General features: G+C 50.8%; 1 protein-coding gene across 5 annotated transcripts in view; it reads left to right on the top strand.

The window, feature by feature from the left end:
- Positions 1–20,669, top strand: part of Kdm2b (lysine demethylase 2B) — a 121,641-nt gene that overhangs the window by 31,916 nt on the left and 69,056 nt on the right. For 2 of the 5 annotated variants that reach the window (XM_029533595.1, XM_021222574.2), the window contains exons 7-9: positions 8,600–8,693; positions 9,658–9,811; positions 16,770–16,885. In XM_029533595.1, coding sequence (XP_029389455.1) covers positions 8,600–8,693; positions 9,658–9,811; positions 16,770–16,885 — 364 coding nt within the window. Of the gene's footprint in view, positions 1–5,268; positions 5,347–5,532; positions 5,608–7,596; positions 7,682–8,599; positions 8,694–9,657; positions 9,812–16,769; positions 16,886–20,669 lie in introns of those variants that run through there. The other 3 variants (XM_029533598.1, XM_029533596.1, XM_029533597.1) reach the window with 3 other exon arrangements.

Below are 20,669 nucleotides of genomic sequence, written 5' to 3'. Positions count from 1 at the left end.
TAAATATGCGACTTTCGAGGCCCTCGTGTCTCAGATGTATTGGCAAGATTGTGTGTCGAACACATTTCCAAACTCCGTCAGCAGCCGTGGGAACTTCTTATAGGATTTGAACCTTGCTAGGAAGGACGCTGTCACCTTGGAGATAGTCCATTTGTTCGACTGAAAAGAAAGGCCGATTTCAAATGTTCATAAGCAAGGTGGAAAAAAAAAAATGCCACTATGACAGAGTCCTCTGGGAGTAGGGAATGGTCCTGTGGAATTTAATTAAAATGACATTGTTTCTGAAAAGCACCGGGCTGCTTTGCTGGAGGCGCCTGCAGAACAGACAGCTGATGGCCCTCCTGAATGGAAGGAAGGTTTGCATAGTGGAGGGGGACATGTGACAGACACTGAAGCGGCCTCTCCCCCCCCACCCCCACCCCTGCCTCTAGGATTTATACTGCTCCATTGTGGTCTGAGGTTTAGGAATTTTAATAGGTTTCGGTTGAGAGTCTGGAGGCAGGGGAATGAGGAACATGAAAGACTTGTAGCAGGTGTTAAAGATTGTTTTTTTTTTTTTTTAAATTTAATTTTTTTATTTTTTTATTTTTATTTATTTTTTTTTTTTGTGTGTGTGTGTGTGCAATCAGTTACTTTAAGTTAGTTATCACATCTCAGTGGTTAAAGTGGTTAAAGGCCATTCTCATGGTGTATATATTGTGGAAATGATACAATGTAATAAGTGTCTCAATGGAACATAATGCTGTAGGGTCTAAAAGAGAGGGAGAGAAGGAAGGGATGCGCTGGTGAATACTGATACCATCCTGCATTTCTGCTGATCCATCCCCTTACCCCACCTGCACCCCCGCTCCTGCTCCCAGCAGAGATGCTTGGATTGTGTAGAATTATCCATATTGGAAAAGCCCTCCCTGGTCAGTGATAGTAGCAGAGAGTATCCCTGACCTGGCTGTTTATTGTTGCATAGCCTTATCCTTAACTTGAACATCCTAAAAACAACAACAACAAAAATGAACAGAGGCAGGTGTGGTGGCTCACGCCTCCTGACCCACCGACACTTGAGGGGCAACAAGAGGACCACTGTGCGTCCAAGTCTGAAACGACCACTTCACACCGCACCCCCTACCTCCCCGAAGCTTTAGAGCCCCCAAGATGGTGTCAATCTCTGCAGCTCTGGACTCTTAAAAAGCTGCAGGATGGTTTTTGCTCAGGGGCTCTTGGGAGCTTAGGTCTAGGCTGCGTTCATCCGAAGGGGAGAACCTCGCTTAAGGGTCCACTTCTGAAATGGAGCCTTCACAGGGCTGTGGGCAGGAAGCCAGAGAAGATGGCGGTGCTCACACTGTGGACCGCTCCACAAGGCTATTTAAATGTCCCCAGAGTGCTTCCGGGAAGATCCAAGAGAATGTAGTGCTCGTGTGACCTAATTTTGAAAGTCATATCCTATTGACTTCTCTTCATTCATTAATTAGTCCAGCTAGCAGCACTCTTAAGGGACAGAGGTGTGCACGTCCTCTTCTCTTTCCTTTTGGAGGGGTGGTGGTCTCTTTTGAGACAAGATCTCACATAGCCTAGGCTGACCTCGAATTCACTGTATTGCCAAGGATGACCTTAACTTCCAGTTCCCTTGCTTCAACATCTGGAGTACAGGCATGTTACCCCATGTCTTTTTTTTTTTTTTTTAATTACAATTTTAATTAAAAAATTTACCTACATGTATGTATGTATGCATATACATACACACATATGTATATATACACGTATACATATAGGCAAAACATACACACATAATATACTCACATCTATATATGTATGTACATGTATGTACGTATGTATATGCACAGAGTGTGTGCATGTGTGTGTACTATGTGGCCCTGCAGAGGCCAAGAGCTAATAGTATCTGGTCTCCTGGAACTGGAATACAATTGTCAGCCACCATGTGTATGCAGGAAGCCAAGCCTGGGACTTCTAAAGGAGCAGCAAGTGCCCTTTACCATTGAGCCATCTCTCCAGCACCTCCCCAGTCCTGTTTTCATGTGATGCTTGCTAGACAGACACTCTACCAACGGAGCTTCATTCCAAGCTCCCTTCCCTTTTGTCTCTGTGGTGTGGAGATGAAATTCCAGGGCTGTGCACACGCTGGAGGAGTGCTCTCCCACTGAGCTGCAGCCTAAGCTCTTAGCTCTACCTCCTTGAAGAGGGGAGCTTGAGAGAATTCGTGGGGGCATGTTTCCAAAGCCAAGCTTCCACAACTCCCCAGGCCTGGGCATGCTGTGCACCTTTCTTACTAAGGATTGGGCATGGTAATGCATTGCAGGAAGGGATTAGGGCGTGTCCTCCCCACTCCTCCTGCTGGAGCAGCAGGGGCTTTAGACAGTGAGTGCTGTTACCCTAATGATAGGCTGTGGGGCTCACAGTCAAGGAGCTCAGAATCCCAGCAAAAAAAAAGGGGGGGCTCAAATAAAGCATGTATTTGCAGCTCCAATGATTGTAATGGAGTACTCCCCTCCCCCGAGGTTTGCCTGTATGTTTTCACTCTACTGAGAAGAAAATCTGGGGGGCAGCAGGGGAGATATTGGGTAGAACACAGGACGACACTGTCACTGAACACACTTAAGCATCCTCTTCTTGGGGAGCCTCGGCTTGCCCTGCATGGAGCCTCTGTCTGCCCCAGGCTGCCTCTCTCCTGTCCTGTGGGAAGACAGGAGTGAGTACCCGGTGGGTGGTGACGTGTGTCGTACGGCCCCGAGGCGGATAAAAAGTCTGCACGTGTGGCCTTTTGGAGTCTGGTGGTCTCTGCTTTCCCACCGGGCCGCCTTTACATTTGTTACAGCCACCTCCTCGTTTCCGTTTGCTGTCAGTGATCACCTGTGTCTGACTAGGTAGGGAAACGGACAGCTGTGGACTCCAGGCTGGAAGCCAGACCTTGAGAGTCTTGGCTCTTTGTTTAACATCTCTGCCAGTTTGTCCTGTTCTGTACGGTCACTTCTCAGGTGTTATGTTAGACCCCGGCATATAGACCTCAGCGACACCACTGGCAGGTGTGCTGGCTTTTTACAAAGAAAGAGAGGCTTCATAGTGGGTCAGTGAAGGCGATAAAGCTCCTGGGCAGAGAGAGAGCAGTAGCTGATGGGCCTTGAACTGAGAAGCCGCCCTTTAAAACTTCTGTTTCGTTATTTTAAACAAAGTCTCATGTAACCCAGGCTGGCTTTGACCTCATCCTCCTGACTCACTCTTTTAAGTGTTGGGATTTCAGGCACACGTCCATCCCCCAGTGGAAGGGTTCTCTTAGGATTTCTTTGCACAGTTAAAATAGATATGTGAGCCAGGCATCGTGGTATACACACGCCTTTAATCCCAGCAGTTGGGAGGTAGAGGCAGGCAGACTTCTGTGAGTCTGAGGCCAGCTTCGTCTACAGAGTGAATTTCAGGACAGCCAAGGTTATGTAGTGAGATCCTGTGCTTCCCCCCACCCTCAAAAGTCCCCCAATTATAGTACACATGTAAAAGTAACTAAAAAAAAAAATTGCTAGCCCAGTAACCCAGGCATGCATATGAAGAATTTGGTTGGAGCTATGTAGTGACGCGTTAGAGCTCACTAGAGATGCCAAGTTCCTAAAAGAGACAATCTACCCAAGGTCCCAACCAGATTTGAGGCTTGCTTCCCACAAATGAATCATCTATGGTCCTTCAATCAAGGATCAGGTATTTGTCCCCTATAAAGTATTCCCTTCATTTGAGCTTCCTGGTCCAGTTGCCGGGGTGGCCTCTGCCAGCTTTATTTCCAAATCAGTTTTTTTTTTTTTAAGATTTATTTATTTATTTATTTATCTTCAGACACTCCAGAAGTTACGGATGGTTGTGAGCCACCATGTGGTTGCTGGGATTTGAACTCCAGACCTTCGGAAGAGCAGTCAGGTGCTCTTACCCACTGAGCCATCTCACCAGCCCCTCCAAATCAGTTTTTAAGTGGGACAAAAATTCTTGCTCAAGGACTCCTTCCCAGGGGCCCGGTGCTCATACCCAAGATAGGGAGGGTTCTTTGGAGCTGTTAATTTTTCCTTTCAACTGGTAAACCTGCTTTAAGGAAAAAAAAAAAAATCCAATCAGGTAAAGTCTAAGCTTATAGACAGAATGCTATAAGGTTCAGAGGGAATGCCTGGGTCACTGAGCACCCGGAAATGTGTTCAGTGTTCGCATACTTAAAGTGGGGGTGTGATGGGTCGGAAGGGTGACTGGGGGATGACACTGTCGTACTGGATCGTGAGTGTATCCATTTATAGTCTACATTTTAGTTAGAACCTAACTACATCACTGGCTTTTCTGCAGTGTACAGTGTTTGGCCAGAGAATGGAATTTGGCTTCTGTCCCTTCAGAGCCAGGCAAACCTCTGCCTCCTTGTGGCTTTGGCGGAAGGCTGTAGGGCCAGAGTGGGAAGGAGGTTCTCCCTCCCACCCCCAGGGTAGGACTTTTGAGTTGAGTTGGAACTCTTCTTTTTGCCTAAAGGCAGTGAGTGGTTGAGCTTTGGGTGTAACTTGGAATTTTGGTGTTAAAGTTAGGGCCAGGTAGATCTGGGAGGGCCAGGTAGATCTGGGAGGGACTGGGAGATTCACAGATCCTGAGTACTGGCCACTTGTAAGGTAATGTCAAGGTAAGGGGCTCCTGGACTTCCTCTTCTGAAGATGGTGGGACTTGAGCTCACAGTGTTGTGAAGTCTGGCTTGAACAATGTATTTTGTAATTCGTAGAAAAGGGTACTGAGGGGGCAGGTAGGGGTAGAGTCTGTCTGGAATGCCCTAGTTTAACTTCAGGTTACCTCTGGCTACTAAATTACCCCGAGAGAGGAAAGAAATTGCCTAAGATCACAGAGCTCTCTCAGGACTAGAACCTCACCTTTCCCCATCACGTACTCCCCAGACATCTTAGCTCTGGCCCTCCCTCCCTCTGTGCCTAAGGGTGGATATTTAAGGCAGGTGGCTTTATATTAGGTCACCACCTGGGTAGCAAGGTGGGAAAACCCGGACCCAGGAGTCCTCAGACTACTGCCGGGGAGTGCGGGAGTGGGCTAGGGATCCGGTGTGTAGCCCGGAGCTCTTCTCTGTCGCCGCCGGCCTCTCCACCTCCCTGGCGGCCTCCGCGCCGCGCGGATGTTCAGTTTCAGCGTGGGGATGAGCACAGGCTGCGCCTGTCTCCCTCCCCGAGGAAGGAAGGCGGCGCGAGAGGGCCCCAGCGTCCTGGGCTGGGGCCTGGCTGCGCGGTGGAGGGGGCTCGGCTGCCGTCGCCTCACGGGTCTGGGCGCGCGTCGAGCCTCTGCGGAAGGGGACGCCAGGGAGCCGCTCCTCGGCCGCCGAGGGTAACCTCCTTTGTGGCTCGTGGGGCGGGTGTGGGTAGCCTCCTGCCCGCGGGATGCTCGGCCAGCGTCGCTGAGCTGTTCTTTGTGTCTCCCGGGGCTGGTTGGAAGTGTGGGGCGTGTACGTTCGCGCCCGCGCGGCGCCTCCAGCCCGCCACCCGTCGCCAGCTTTTCCTGGGCTCTCTCCATTAGACCTTTGCCCAAAGGGATGTCAATTGGACCACCTGGGGGAGAGTTTCTGGAAGTTGGAGAGAGAAGGGCAAGGTGGGGCCGCCCCACCTCTCCAGACCCCAGGCCGCGCCCCAAAGTTGGTGTGGCAGGTGCAGCGCCCCCCCTTATGCCTCTTGCCTCCCGCCATCCCTGGCCTCCAACCGCTGAAAGGACTGAGCTCCTGTGCTACAGATTTTCCGCAATTTCAGCTGCGAACTTGCGGGGTGCACAGAAGCCACCTAGCGTGGAGGGTGGGGGTGGGGTGTCGCATGCCTGGCTGTCCAGCCTTGCCGTTGTGGAAGCCTGGCTAGCTGGGGGGCTGGCTGTGGCACCAAGCCTGAGAGCGGAGGTGCCCATGTGACTGCGGTGTGCTTGGGAGGAAGAAGCTGTAGAGGTCAGTGCAAAGGCGGCAAGCCAGAGCGAGGAGGGAGCCCCAAGTCCCCGCGGGTGGGAGCCTTGGGGTGGCAAAACCTAGGATTGCCTTTGGACTGCAGGGGACAGTACAAAGCCACTCTGTCACTGCCACTTTCACTTAATAAGGGCGTGGGAGGTGGGAGAAGTGGAACTGACACCGAAAGGAAGGTCCCACATTGGAGAAGGCTGGCTGGTCTGGAAGTAGTGTTGTAGCACACAGCGGGGCCCCTGACTGAGGGCAGGTCAGACGCGGGCTACACTCGGAGAACTTTCCCTGCGCACAGAGGATCCTAGTTTCCCGTGTGAGGGGTTGGGTCAGAGGGCTGAAAGATGGGCTAGTGGGAGTGACGGGTTTCCGCTAAGCAGTCCCAGGGGTCCTAGAACTGAGCACCCCCAGGTCCTTTTTTCCTGCTGCAGGTGCCCCCTCCAGGCATCCAGCTGCAGGCTGAAGGAAGCACGGTCTCTTGGTTCCACCCCACAGAATTAAATCGTTTTCTCTAGTCTGTGTTGGCTGAGGCCTGGAGTGGGTGGTAACCGAGGTTAAATTAAAAACGAAAATAAAAACAAACAAACAAACCGAGAGGAAGAACTGGTTTTAGGGAAATGAGGACTAATATTTTGAAGTGGAGCTTAGAGGAAAGAGGCCAGTGAGGTCCACGAGGGTGGGGTAAGGTCGGGCTTCAGGACCCCCCATTCTCTAGACGGAAGATTTCTCCGCATCTTAAGTCAGGGACCTGTTTGCATCGCCTTGGCGGGGGGTGGGGGCGGCAGGGTGTAGAGCCCCAGTCAGGACTTCAGCAGCCCTAGTGCCAGCTTCGTGACAGTCCGGGGCTGTCAACTACACCCCTCCGGTGGGGTTGCTAGGCAGCGGGGCTCTGATGTACGGGGAGGCCTTCTGATTTGCCAGCCTCCTGCAGACACATGGTTAAGGCTCTTTCCAGCCTATCCGGAGGAGGGACGCGGGGCACGCTGCCTGCATATTGCCGAGCCCCCGGGTCCACCTGAACGAGAGGTGCAAAAGGCAAACAGAAGGAGGGGGTTCTCAGAGCCCTCCAACCTTCAAGCCAGCGCAGCCCCACGCCCCCCCCCCATTTCTCTCCACTCGGGCTTGCTGCTGGCTCCTCCCTGCAGGTCCCCGCCCCATTCCATCTCTCTTCCCCCAAACCACAGAAGAGCAAAGTGCAGCGTGGGGAAAAGAGAAAGAGGTCAGTGGGGTAAACGTGTGCGCGGGCCTCTGGAGGTGCCAAGATGAGCAAGAGGGAGGGGAGGTTGCTCCTTCGTGCCCCCTGGGTAGGGTTCAGTGGTAGTGGGGCTAACACTTTCGTCCCATGCCTGGATTTGGAAGTCAGCAAGGTGCCCTCCTCTTACCTGTGCACCTCCTAGGGCCTGCAGGGCAGCACGTTGGGGGTTGGACTAGAAGACTGCTGTGTACCTGCAGGAAAGGCTGGGCTCTCTACCTCCTTCGGAGTTTGTGAGGGAGGGCCGCTGCTGTGGGGTTCCGTCTCTTCTTGAACGCATAACCTGTGATCCAGCTTCTATCTCCAGAGCTCTTCACCCCTCTCGAATCCCAGGACCTTCTTTTAATCCCTTCACTTTAAAAAAAAAAAAAAAAAAAGAAGAAGAAGAAGAAGAAGAAGAAGAAGAAGAAGAAAGAAGAAAGAAGAAGGATAAAACGGCTCTGTCGAGATAAAAATCACATATTCCCATAGAAAAGGTGTGCAACCCAGTGTTTTCTAGTGTGTTCGAAGAACGGCGCAACCACGTCTCAGTTTTAGGGTCTCTTCATTCTGCTAGAATGAAACCCCATACCCATTAGTGTCCTTCTCGCGCCGCCCCCCCCGCCGCCTCCCCGCCCCCCAGCCCCAGTCCAGTCCCAGCTCAGCTCCAGCCCAGCCAGCCAGCCCCTGGCTACCACTAATCTGACTGTGGGCTCCCTCTTTGGATTTCCTTACCTGGGACGTTTTCAGATGCGCAGAATCACACTGGGTGGAATCTCTAGCCGCCCCGTTGCTTACTTCGCAAGCCGTTGTATCATTTAACTTTATCATCATTTAACTTTATTGGTGCGACCCACCAACTGCACAGCGGTCAGGGATCTTCTGCGTTCTTACCCATTTCTCTCGGTACTGTGGCCTTCTTCCTAACCAGACTTCTGGTTGAATGAATGAGACAGGAATGGGGACTGGTAATTGGCAAACTACTGGTAATTGGCAGGTGGTTTACTACTGAATTCCAGGGGGCCCAGCTGCTACAAAAGGGGACTGGCAGCTAGGGAGAACCTAAGCTATCAGAGCCTCAGAGGCCCTGATGGAGCAGGGAGGTGGGGGTGGGGCAAGGGTGGAAACTGAGAGTGGCCTGTGGGTTGCCATTTCTCTTGGGAACCTGCAAGCCTAGATGAGGTCTGTGGTGGGTGACCCATGCTTGAGATTTGTCACCTGATCCTGGGGGGGGGGCGGGGGAGGGAGGGAAACTCCACTTCGATAGAGGAGGAAATTCCCCATCTGTCACCTTCATAAAAGGCAGTTGGGTCAGGTGACTCTGGGGTGGTCATTGGTGGCTTGCTCGGTGGCTTGCTCGCCTCCTGGGGGTTGGGCTTGACTTTTGTTTTCTGCTCCCCACTCCTGCACCTCAGGTACTGTCTGATGAGCGTGAAGGGTTGTTTCACAGACTTCCACATTGACTTTGGAGGCACCTCCGTGTGGTACCATGTGTTCCGTGGTGGGAAGGTGAGTGCGCAGTGTCTCTCTCTGCCTTTTGTACGCATGGAGAGCCTTGATATTCCCTTCCTTTATCACCTATTGATACCACCAGCTTAAAGTTCCTTAGCTTTCTGTCAGCTTTGCCACCAGGTCTTTTTATTTTATTTTATTTTATTTTATTTTATTTTATTTATTTGTATATGAGTACATTGAAGCTGTATAGATAGTTGTGAGCCACCATGTGGTTGCTGGGATTTGAACTCGGGACCTTCGGGAAGTTGGTGCTCTGACCCACTGAGCCATCTCGCCAGCCCCTTCCAGCAAGTCTTTTAACTTCAAAGGAGGGGAGGCGGTCACCACCTGCCTCTAAGCAAGGCATTTGACACTGGGCTTAGATAGACCATCATCACTCTGAAAAGGAAGTCGTCGGGGAGGATAGTCGGGGTCCTCGTGCTGTGTTTGCTTTGGTGTGTGATGCCCCTGCGGTAGTAAAGGTGCTTCTTGAGGGTGCCCACCTGTGCCCGGCTCATCTGAGTCTTCATGTATGCACATTTTTTTCGAAACGACCTTGTTGGGGAGAGATTCTGGGAGGAAGTCAACCCACTTGATTCCAGATGTTCCCCCCCCCATCCCAAGTGAGCACAGGATGAATTTATTTATTGGGCCAGTTTATCTTCCATTCCTTTACCCAACCTCCCAAACAAGCCTGTGGCTCGGGAGAAAAATGTTCTACTGGTACGGGAAGCATTCCTGCCTTGGTATTTCATCCGGAACCGTGATACCCCAAAGGCAACCAGACCCCCCCCCCCCGCCGCCCAAACACCACCCCACCCCTCACCTCCCTGCTTGCTTGGAGAGCCCAGACAGACTAGACAGACAGATTTGCTACTCTCTCCATGTCCCTCTCCAAGTGGGTGGGGCCCTTTGGGGTTTGTTCTGAGCCTGGAACACGTCTGAGACTCGCGCCTGACTTCCTCCTTTCCCTCCCAAGATCTTCTGGCTGATCCCTCCAACCCTGCACAACTTGGCTCTGTACGAGGAGTGGGTGCTGTCTGGCAAACAGAGCGACATCTTTCTGGGAGACCGCGTGGAACGCTGCCAAAGAATTGAGCTGAAGCAAGGCTATACCTTTTTCATCCCTTCTGGTAGGTTCCTGCTGGGTGGTTGGCTTGGGGGTGTGTCAGTCAACCATTGGCTCCCCCCCCCACTCCCGCCCCCGCACTTGGAAGCAGCCTCCTGCGGTCCTGTGGTCTCAGCCAGGGTTGGGGGGCACCAAGTGAGGATTTCTGTGGGCCTTGGGCTTAGATGAGGCATTGGTGTGCCCTGAGGGGAGCGAGTCTCAGGCTCCAGAGAAAGTGTGTAAACCTGAGTAGCCGTCCCTGTGACGAAGCCTCTGGTCCTTCCCCTGGGGACATTTGAATGTCTTCCTTGGGTCTTCCTCTAGAGTAGCAGTTCTCAACCTGAGGGTTGTGACCCCTTTGGGGGGGTCAGACGATACCACACGAGGGTCTCTTATCAGAAACCCTGCATATCAGATATTTGTATTACGATGCATATAACAGTAGCAAAATTATAGTTATGAAATAGCAATAAAGTAATGTTTATGGTTGAGGCTTACCACAACATGAGGAACCCAATTAAAGGGTCACAGCGTTGGGAAGGTTGAGAACCACTGTTCCGGAGGTTTCTGTGGGAAGGTGACCTGGTCCTTAGGTACTGGGTGCCGCGCTCACAGACTTGTATAGAAGCTTAGAGACAGAGAGGGTTTTTAGGTGTAGACTGAGCTACCAACGGAGGTGACCAGAGAGTTCCATGTTAGGCTGCATTAAAGAAGGCATTCTACCCAAGATGAGGGGGGTAAATAGTCTGTACCAATAACCCTCCCCCCCCCACGCACACACAGTGAGACACAGAGACAGACAGTGAGATACACACAGATACAGTGAGACAGAGGAGACACAATGAGATTCAGCCAGTGATACACAGCGACACATACAGTAAGACACAGACACACACACACACACACACACACACACACACACACACACACAGAGGTCAAGTCCACATGTTGTGTACCTTAGTAATTAGACTTTGGAAGATATGTCAACCAGAGGACAGATGAGCAGAAAACTGTTGAATGAAAGGAGTTTGAAGGCCAGACAGTGGTGGCGCATGCCTTTAGTCCCAGCACTTGAGAGGCAGAGGCAGGCGGATTTCTGAGTTTGAGGCCAGCCTGGTCTACAGAGTGAATTCCAGAACAGCCAGGGCTATACAGAGAAACCTTGACTCGAAAAAAAACCAAAAAAGGGCTGGAGAGATGGCTCAGTGGTTAAGAGCACTGAGTGCTCTTCCGAAGGTCCTGAGTTCAAATCCCAGCAACCACACGGTGNCTCACAACCATCCATAATGAGATCTGCTGCCCTCTTCTGGAGTGTCTGAAGACAGCTACAGTGTACTTACATATAATAAATAAATAAATTGAAAAAAAATAAAGAAAAAAAATAAAAATAAAAATAAAGGAAAGGAGTTTGAAGGAGAACTGTGGGAGTTGACACTGCTCAGGTAAAGGAGGTTGGTTCTGGTTTGCCTTGTTGGGTACCAAAACCAATCTCTAGATCAGGCATAAAACCTAGTTCAAGCCAGTTGTTGGGAGTACACGCCTTGAATCCCAGCCCTGAGGGAGGCAGAGGCAGGCAGATCTTTGGTGTTCAAGGCCAGCCTGGTGCATGGAGCAAGTTCCAGGGCAGCTGGGGCTACAAAGAGAAACCCTTTTTTTTTTTTTTTTTTTTTTTTTTTTTTTTTTTGGAAAAACCAACCAAACAAAAAAGACATAGTACAATATAATACGATGGGAAGAGTTGCTGTATTATTTAGGGAGAGAAAGGAAAGGGCTCTTTGTCCTTACAGATAAAATGTTTCCCCCTGGCTGTTGATGACTTGAGGATGGTTCAATTTATAGGCGCAGTGTCCTGTTGGATGGGCTGATAGAAATTTATTTCAAAGAAAGAGTGGTACTTCAAGCCTTAATAGTCATGCATCTGAAAGTCAACCTATCTCTCTCTCTCTCTCTCTCTCTCTCTCTCTTTTTAATTTGTTGCTGCCAGGTACCATTAAAAGATAGGAATTTTATTTTATTTCTATGTGTGTTTTATGCGTGCTTCAGGAGGATGAGGGTGGAGGCCACAGGATAGCTTTTGGGAATTGGTTCTCTGCTTCCACCAGGTGGGTCCCTAGGGATCAAACTCAGCTCATCGTCTTTGGTGGCAGGTATGCTTCCCTTATGGAGCCATCGTGCCGACCCCGAGATTTAAATGCTGTCCCATAGAACCTAGGTCCTAGGTGTGAATGCGTTAGGCAGGGTCTAAGGTAACCTAGATGGGCTTGGATTTCGCTACATAGGTGAGAAAGGTCTACCAACTTCTGCTCCTCTTGCCTCTACTTCCAAAGCGCTGGGATTACAGGCATGTGGCGTCATAGGTAGCTTGAGACAGAGGGTTTTTTTTTTTTTTTTTTTTTTTTTTTGGTTTTTCGAGACAGNGTTTCTCTGTATAGCCCTGGCTGTCCTGGAACTCACTCTGTAGACCAGGCTGGCCTCAGAAATCCGCCTGCCTCTGCCTCCCGAGTGCTGGAATTAAAGGCGTGCGCCACCACGCCCGGCTGAGACAAAGATTTAACATATAACCCAGGGTGGACTAGAACTCATCATCTCTTCTGCCTCCCCTTTTAATAAATGTTTGGACCAGAGACATAAACCATAATGACCAGCCTCCACTGTGAGTTTGTCTTTCTCTGTGTGTGTTCGTGTGCGTGCGTGTGTGTGTGTGTGTGTGTGTGTGTGTGTGTATGTGTGTGTGTGTCAGTTTGTGTGTCTGTCTGTTTGCCTACCTGCCTTTACTGAGAAATGAACCCAGGGTTTCATCCCCTAGGCAAGTGCTCTACCAGATAAACTAAACAACTTCAGACACACCCTAGTGACTTTGGACGTGTGCTCTGCTGCCTTAAGCCCTAAGTGTCCTGCTTCGGTCCCGTTCTTTGAGAGCTTGTTGGATGCTAGTGGGTTGGAGTGGTTCTGTGTGCGCCCCCTTTTCTTGTGTGTCTGAGTGCAGAGGAGCCAGGCACAGGAGTTGGAGGCTGGTTTCTTTCCATTCCCCATCCCTTGACAGGCAGGAAAGCTTCAGAGAAGAGGGAGATCATTGAAGATGGTCCAGGCTGGCTCCAAGCTGGTTATAGTGGAGGATTACTTTGAACCCCTGACCCTCCTACCCTCACCTCCCAAGTCCTGTGATTAAAGCACTTTGGCAGATGTTCTTAGAGCCACAGGGGCCTCGGACAATGAGGGAGGGGCTGAGGGGGTCATGAGTTCCCCTCATGTGTGTAAGACACACCCCCTCCCTCTTGGCAGCTTTTCCACCCAGGTGGCAATTAGGGTGTTTAGTTCCTTATGGGGACCCTGTTAGGTGTGCCTGAGAGTGGCAATGGCTGAGGATTTTGTAGCCAAGAGACTTGTGCTGTTTGTAATGTCTTCCCTATCCTTGTCTTGGAATAAGAACCATCATGTGGGAACCACTTGCTCCTAAGCCAGGAGGCGGCTACTCTGGGCCGCTGAGTGTTACCTCACCGAGTGTCAAGAAAACAATTTTGCTGGGTGTGGTGGCACACATCTTTAATCTCAGCACTTGGAGACAGAGTCAGATGGAGCTCTGGGGGTTCAAAGTCATGACGGTTTACATAGGTGTTACAGGCCAGCCAGCGTTGTCCAGCGTGACCCTGTCTTTTAAAAAAATAAATAAAGATGAGAGACATGAACCATCTGGTGAGGTTAGCAGGTCAGTAAGGTGAATTTGAGCTTTTGACAGTATAACGTGATTGGACCTTTGGTGGTCCACTCACCCACTATAAAATGGGTATAGAACCTGGGTAGCGTGTGAAGCAGGTAAAATTCAGAGGGTGCCAGCGGCGTGGGAAATTTGGCAATTGCTACCCGAGCTTTGGCGCTTTGGGACCAGGTAATATTGGGGCCTGGCTTTTGTACCTGTCTCCATACGCTGTGAGGAGGGGAGTAATTCAGAGTCTCAGGTAACATCTTGCATTTTGTAACATGAGGTAGAGCAAGCTTACCATGCCCTTGGGTCTGATGCAGCTCATATTTGGCCAGTCAGCAGCCCCAGCGGCCAGGGGGTAGGGGGTGGGGCACTCCTGGAATTTGTGAGGTCATCTCTACTGAAACTGCAGAAAGGGAGGCAGATGTGCCAAGGGGCTTATGGTCTGCATTCTGAGCACTGGGGTTGTGGTTGAGACTCTGTGTGACTCTGTTGTTCCTGGACCCCTCGGGTCCCAGAAATCACCCAGCTGGTGGGGTTTGTGGGTCACCGTGCTCCGTCCGTGTCTGCATCCATCCCTGGTTGCTTGGCCCGGATATAAGCCACTTACTGCCTTCCTATTGCTGATGGCAGATGCTGGCCTCTCCTGCCCCATTATAACCCAGGACACCAGTTCCAGGCTTCCCAGAATATTGTCCTGAATTGAGCCATCCTGGGGAGAATGGGGAGACATAGGGTTTTGAAGGCCGAGGTTTCCCTTCCCATGTTTTCCTAAGGGAATCATTGAGACCAGGAAACAAGTGTAAGCAGGGCTGGAGCGGAACTCGGCAGCCATTGAAACCCAAGGCCATCTGCCTGATCCACCCGTGATACCCTAGAAGGGGAAGGGAGGTGGGTAGAAGCTTCTAGCATCCTTTGAACAGCCGTTATACAGATCCCCTACCTAATTAAGAGTGGCATCTGTCTTCCGTTTACATTCTCTGTTCTCACACCAGAGTGATAGATGTAAGTCTGGTGAGCCACCATGTCTGCCTGCAGGAGAGTCTGGGTTAATCAGGAGTATGTATTGAGTATTAAGGTGGGCTCCGCCCTTCCCCAAACCGATGTCAGTGGTGACTGCTTGTAGCCATTGAGTTCTTGCTCGCCAGGTTCCCTGAGAGAAAGGTAATAGTCTTCAAGTGGGCACAAGTAGCCAGAATGGGGAGGTTTTCCTGGGCGGGGAGGAGTCTGGAACGGAGTTCCCTAAGCTTGGGCTGGGGTAGAGAGAAGGGTGGTGTCTTAAGAGTTTTACTGCTGTGCACAGACACCATGACCAAGGCAACTCTCATAAGGACAACATTTCATTGGGGCTGGCTTATTGGTTCAGAGGTTCCATCCATTATCATCATTGCGGGAATGTGGTAGCATCCAGTCAAGCATGGTGCAGGAGAAGCTGAGAGTTCTACATCTTCATCTGCAGGCTGCTGGTGGAAGATTGACTTCCAGGCAGCCAGGACCAGGGTCTTAAAGCCCACATCCACAGTGACACACCAACTTCAACAAGGCCGCACCTCCGAATAGTGCCACCGAGTTAGGTTGGGTTCTGGAATGTTCCTGTGGGTGAAAGGGTCTCATATCTCCCCTGTGCAGACTTTCTTCTGTCGCCCACTCTTGACTTTTCCCACTGCTTCCCTTACCACTGCCCTTGTCCCTGTGTCTTGATGTATTTCTCCCTTGTTTCCTGGTATGTCCCCATGCCTGTTCCCTGGAACTCTGGGGCAATGCAGAGCTGTTGGAAACTGTTGTTTCCCTTGCCAGATAGCTGCTCCTTCATCCAGCAAGGGACGTGTGTGTGTGTGTGTGTGTGTGTGTGTGTGTGTGTGTGTGTGTGTGTGCGCGCGCGCGCGCGCGCGCGCGTGTGTGTTTTCAAGGCATGGTTTCTCTGTGTAGTCATTACTGTGCTGGAATTCACTGTGTAGACCAGGCTGGCCTCAAACTTAGAGGTCTGCCCACCTCTGAGACTAAAGGTGTGCACCACCACCGCCAACAACAAGGGACTCTTAGCCTCTGAGCACATGCCAAATGGAGTCACTATAAAGCTGTATGCTTCATATCCAGGGACCACACTGGTGTTTTCTTTTTTTTTTTCTTTTTTTGGTTTTTCGAGACAGGGTTTCTCTGTGTAGCCCTGGCTGTCCTGGAACTCACTCTGTAGACCAGGCTGGCCTCGAACTCAGAAATCCGCCTGCCTCTGCCTCCCCTCTGCTGGGTTAAAGGCGTGCGCCACCACGCCCGGCTCTCACATTGGTGTTTTCTGCACTGGCAATTGTGCCCAGTCTCAAATGGAGGTATGATGTTGTTGACTAAAGCCTCCACAAATGAGGTCGAGGCTAACTTTTGGGGTTCAGAATACTTACAGATGATTTCATTTGAACACACCTCAGTTCACCTGTAAATTGTATTTGCCAAGGGATAGTTTCTATAAGAATTAATAAACTCAGGCCTGGAAAGCCCTTAGAGAGTACCTTGGGTAAGTCACCAGCGTGGCCCCCACTGTTAAGAAGTTGCATCTTAGCCGGGCAGTGGTGGCGCACGCCTTTAATCCCAGCACTTGGCAGAGACAGACAGATTTCTGAGTTCGAGGCCAGCCTGGTCTACAGAGTGAGTTCCAAGACAGCCAGGGCTACACAGAGAAACCCTGTCTTGACAAAACAAAACAAAACAGAAAGGTTGCGTTATGCAGAAGGGACGCCTGCCACAGACCGCACTTAGTACATGAGGAAAATGGATGGGGGAAGCTGGGATGCGATATGAGCATCCTGTGAGTCAGGAGAGAACTTGGAAATGAGGATTTCACGCAAACACGGTGTGCCTAGGTTCCATAGTCATTCCTCCGAGCCGTCCCATATGAGCCCTCCAGGGACCAGTGTTCCAAGGAGTAACTAAGAAAAGGCTGAGGAGAAATAGATGGACAGCCCAGGAGGGACCTCCTGCCTTCTGGCTCAGCGTGATGCTGGGACCAGGGCCATCTGTTCCTGGCTCCAGCCAAGTCCCTGTCGGAAGATTTGATCATCGAGGTCTTCAAGACAGGCACTTGCCTGCCGCATCCCAGCACCTGCCTTGAGTTAGCTTGGGGGGCGGGTCTCTAGGGTTTGCTGGCTGACTGGGAGCCTTGGTGTCTGCATCACACGTCCTTGCATATCCATGTCCTCTCCTCTGCACCCTCCTGTGTTCCCATCTTATCCCTCCCTCCAGTCTTGTGAGAGGAGCCAGGGTTCACGCTCCCTCTGCCCTCCCCATTCAGGTTGGATCCATGCAGTTTATACGCCTGTGGACTCTCTGGTGTTCGGCGGGAACATCCTGCATAGCTTCAACGTGCCCATGCAGCTGCGGATCTACGAGATCGAGGACAGGACCCGGGTAAGAGGCACTTTCCTTCCTGGGCCTTTCTCCACGCCTCTTCCGTTCCCCCCTCCCCCACTCTCACTCCCTGTCACAGGCTGGGGCCTTGGTTCTGTCTCTGCAGTGAGCTGTCAAACCATCCCCAAGAACCTGTCCCCCAATTCTCTGGAGTTTCTGTTCAAGTTCAGGTCCTAGGCAGACAGAATCCTCAGTGGAAGAGGTTGGGCATCCTGTTTGTACAGGTCTGTAATCTCAGCTTTTGGGACGTGGAGGTAGAAGGATCAGAAGTTCAAGGCCAGCCACCGCATAGGGTCAGATGAGTCTGAGATTTGTTTCCTCATTAAAAAAACAAAAAAACAAAAACAGCCCTTTATGGAGCCACTGTTTATATATCTGTACTTGAACAAGCGACTGTGTGTATCTTGAGAGAACAGCGGGGAATGGGACGGAACACCCCAACCTCACTGCCAGCTCAGGCCCTGCTTTCTCAGCTACGAAATCTCTCCCAAAATGAGGGCCAACGGTGCCTTTTATTCTGGAGTTTTCCCTGAATTATCTTTTTTGTTTGTTTTTTAAGATTTATTTTATTTATATGAGTACACTGTAGCTGACTTCAAACACATCAGAAGAGGGCATCAGATTCCATTACAGATGGTTGTGAGCCACCATGTGGTTGCTGGGATTTGAACTCAGGACCTTTGGAAGAGCAGTCGGGTGCTCTTACCCGCTGAGCCATCTCTCCAGCCCTGTTTGTTTGTTTTTTGAGACAAGGTTTCTCTGTGCAGCCCCGGCTGTCCTGGAACTCACTCTGTAGACCTGGCTGGCCTGGAACTCAGAAATCTGCCTGCCTCTGCCTCCTAAGTGCCGGGATTAAAGGCGTGGGCCACCACTGCCCGGTACAATTCTGTGTTTTTAGTGTGTGGCCATTTAGTTCTAACATATTTCCCGCACCCCTCCGTACACACCAAGGAACCCCTGTACCTGTTAGCAGTCACTGTTCTTCTCCTCTTTCTCGAACCCCTGACAGCCCTGATACGACCTTCAGTCTCGGTGAATTTTTGCCAGTTTGGGACCTTTGCTAAGAATGGAATCATGAAATAAGAGATCTTTCATATCTAGACTCTTTCACTCAGCATGATGTTTTCAAGGTGCATCCCTGGGTAGCCATTGCCAGCCCATCTCATAACTGAGTATAGAACTCTATGGCATGGACAGACCACACTGCCATTTCTCCTCGGGATTTGCCTCAGAGGTAGTTTTTTTTTTTTTTTTTTTCGAAACAGGGTTTAAAATTGTATTTTATATATGTCAGTAACACTGTAGCTGTCTTCAGACACACCAGAAGAGGGCATCAAATACCCATTCCAGATGGTCATGAGCCACCATGTGGTTACTGGGAATTGAACTCAAGACCTCTGGAAGAGCAGTCAGTGTTCTTAACCGCTGAGCCATCTCTCCAGCCCCCAGAGGTAGTTTTTTTGACCGTGAAGAACTGTTGCCGTGCTTGCTTTCTGTTCTTGTCTTTAGGTCTCCGTTTTCACAGATTGATACACTTGAGTCTAAGCGGGAGATGTTGAGGGTGTCCAGGGTGTTTGTGGATTTACCGACTTGGGATACCCAGCTCTACATTGTCCTGGGCCAAGATCCTATGCAGACTAGACTCCCCATTTCATAGACTTCTTCCCCTTTCCCTGTCACCCATCTAAGAAGGTCCACACAGGCCAGATCTGTGTAGCACGCGCTTCGTGCTATGCAGGGGGGAAAAAAAATCACTGTTTGGGCACACATAGTCACTTTTCAGTCGGAGTCGAATGCACTCTGGGCTCCAGCCAAGTGTTCTTTGGCCAACCCTGAAAACCAGCCCAGTCTGTGAGCGGCAGACCAGCAGGTGTGGGTGGAAACCCAGCGCTCTTGAGGAGAGGTGAGGCCCAGACTTTCCAGGCAGTTCCTGAAAGCCAGAATTAGACTGGGATTTCTCACGGCGTTGGTAACTTGCTGGGTAGCTGTCCCCCTCCCATGGGAACATGATTGTGTATCTTAAGTGCATCTGCTCCTTCCCCGTCTACTCAACCCCACCCCCCCACCATAGTCCATAATTCCCACGAGAGGAGCCTAGTTCCCCCCCCCCCCAAACTGGTGCCACTCAAGGCAGAAGTCATGGTAATAGACCCGCCCCCAACTCTCCCCAGGGAATCATCTTGCTATTTTGTACTGGTGAAGTGTCAAACATCAGCTCCCTCCCCTCAAGGAGGACCCTTGGTCCTTAGTCTCTAAGGGGGAATCCCATCTGCCTTCTCTGAAACAGGTTGTTGGCTTGAGGGCTAGCGGGGGAGGGATGGCTGGGTGGCAGGCAGACTGGGCTGCAGGCAACAGCAGGCATTTTAATCTGCTTTTGATTTCTGGTCTTTGGAGAGGGGCTTGGCTGCAAGGCCCCAGTTGTTTATGTCTTGGGAGCCAAAAGCAGACAAAGGGCTCTGGAGGGAGTCCTGGAAGTCAGATAAAAATGCCAGGACTCTCTGTCAGCCCCATGCGGCTCAATTCTCCCCATCCCTGTCCGCTCCTCTAAGAGGGCTATGGGCATTTAAAAATAGTTTGTCCCAGAGCGTTCTGAGGCACGGGAACAAATGAAGGAGGTTGGCCAGAGAAAACGCAATGTATGAGTCCCTCACCCTCTGTGTGGGTTTGACCTTAGAAAAGGTATTGGCCTTTGTAGCTCTAGGTGGCAGGAGGATGGGCTGTCCAGACCTAAAACCCCAAACTTCTCCCCCATTTAGGGAATAGCTTTATTTTTTTCTGGGCCACAGGCTAGGTGACACTTACTCTCTAGTATCACAAGGGTCTTCCCTTCGAAGGCAGCGCAAACAGGTTCAGGCCTCTGGGGAAATTGATAGAGCACCATCTTTCCTGCAGATCTCCCGCTCTGAAGAAAAGTGTGCTAGTTAGAGCAGGACCAGAATGGACTGCCACGAGCTTATCATAAGAGTGTCACCACAGCCACGACACCCTTTTAGCTCCACTTAGCTACCCAGAGTAGGAAGAAGGGTCCAGATGATCGCTCATCAAACTGCTGTCTCACGCTTTATCTTTTCTTTCCTTAATGGCTCTAGTGAAATCAGCTTTGCCCGAAAAGGTAATGCCGGCAACCCCTTGCGTCCCCTCCCTTTGCAGCTAGTGACTCTGTTTGGAAACCTCGCCAATTACTTACCTCTCCTCTCCTCTCCCTCCCGCCATTGGATTTTTATTTTCCCCATTGATTTTTTTTTTTCCAGGAGAAAAACAAAGTTTAAGATCCCTCCGCCTACCCTCGTATCTTAATTTCTTAAGACCTGGGCATTCCGGGAGCACGGGGGTCTTATCTCTTCAGCTCTTCCTCCAGAGGGCCCTTAACTCTTGGGTGACTCGGGCCTCTGAGGAATGAATGGCTTAGTCCCGGGCAGGTGCCACTTAAATGGGCCTTTGGAACTCCAGTTGGACCCCCAAGATCCACTGTTGACGAAACTGCCCTCTAGGCTGGGCACAGGGCCTTCTTTGTCACTACCTTGCCCTTTGTGTCATACGGAGGTTGGCTTTAACAACTCCACTTGGTGAGGCTCCAAGTCTGTCGCCAAATAATATTGAGCAATTGTGTGTTTAATGTTCCCAGGCATGTGACTGGAACCTTTTGAACGCGAAGGGTAGAAGGCGACAACCTGTTTATAAATTTTTTTTGTTTTGTTTTTTGTTTTTTTGCAAAAAAATTTCCCTGCGCTGGGCGTGGTGGTGCACGCCTTTAATCCCAGCACTTGGGAGGCAGAGGCAGGCG

This window comes from Mus pahari, chromosome 23, assembly GCF_900095145.1.
Source record: "Mus pahari chromosome 23, PAHARI_EIJ_v1.1, whole genome shotgun sequence".
In the NCBI taxonomy this organism is placed as follows: Eukaryota; Metazoa; Chordata; class Mammalia; order Rodentia; family Muridae; genus Mus; species Mus pahari.
The sequence above is the reverse complement of the archived record's forward strand: the minus strand, read 5'-3'. Positions and strand labels throughout refer to the sequence as shown.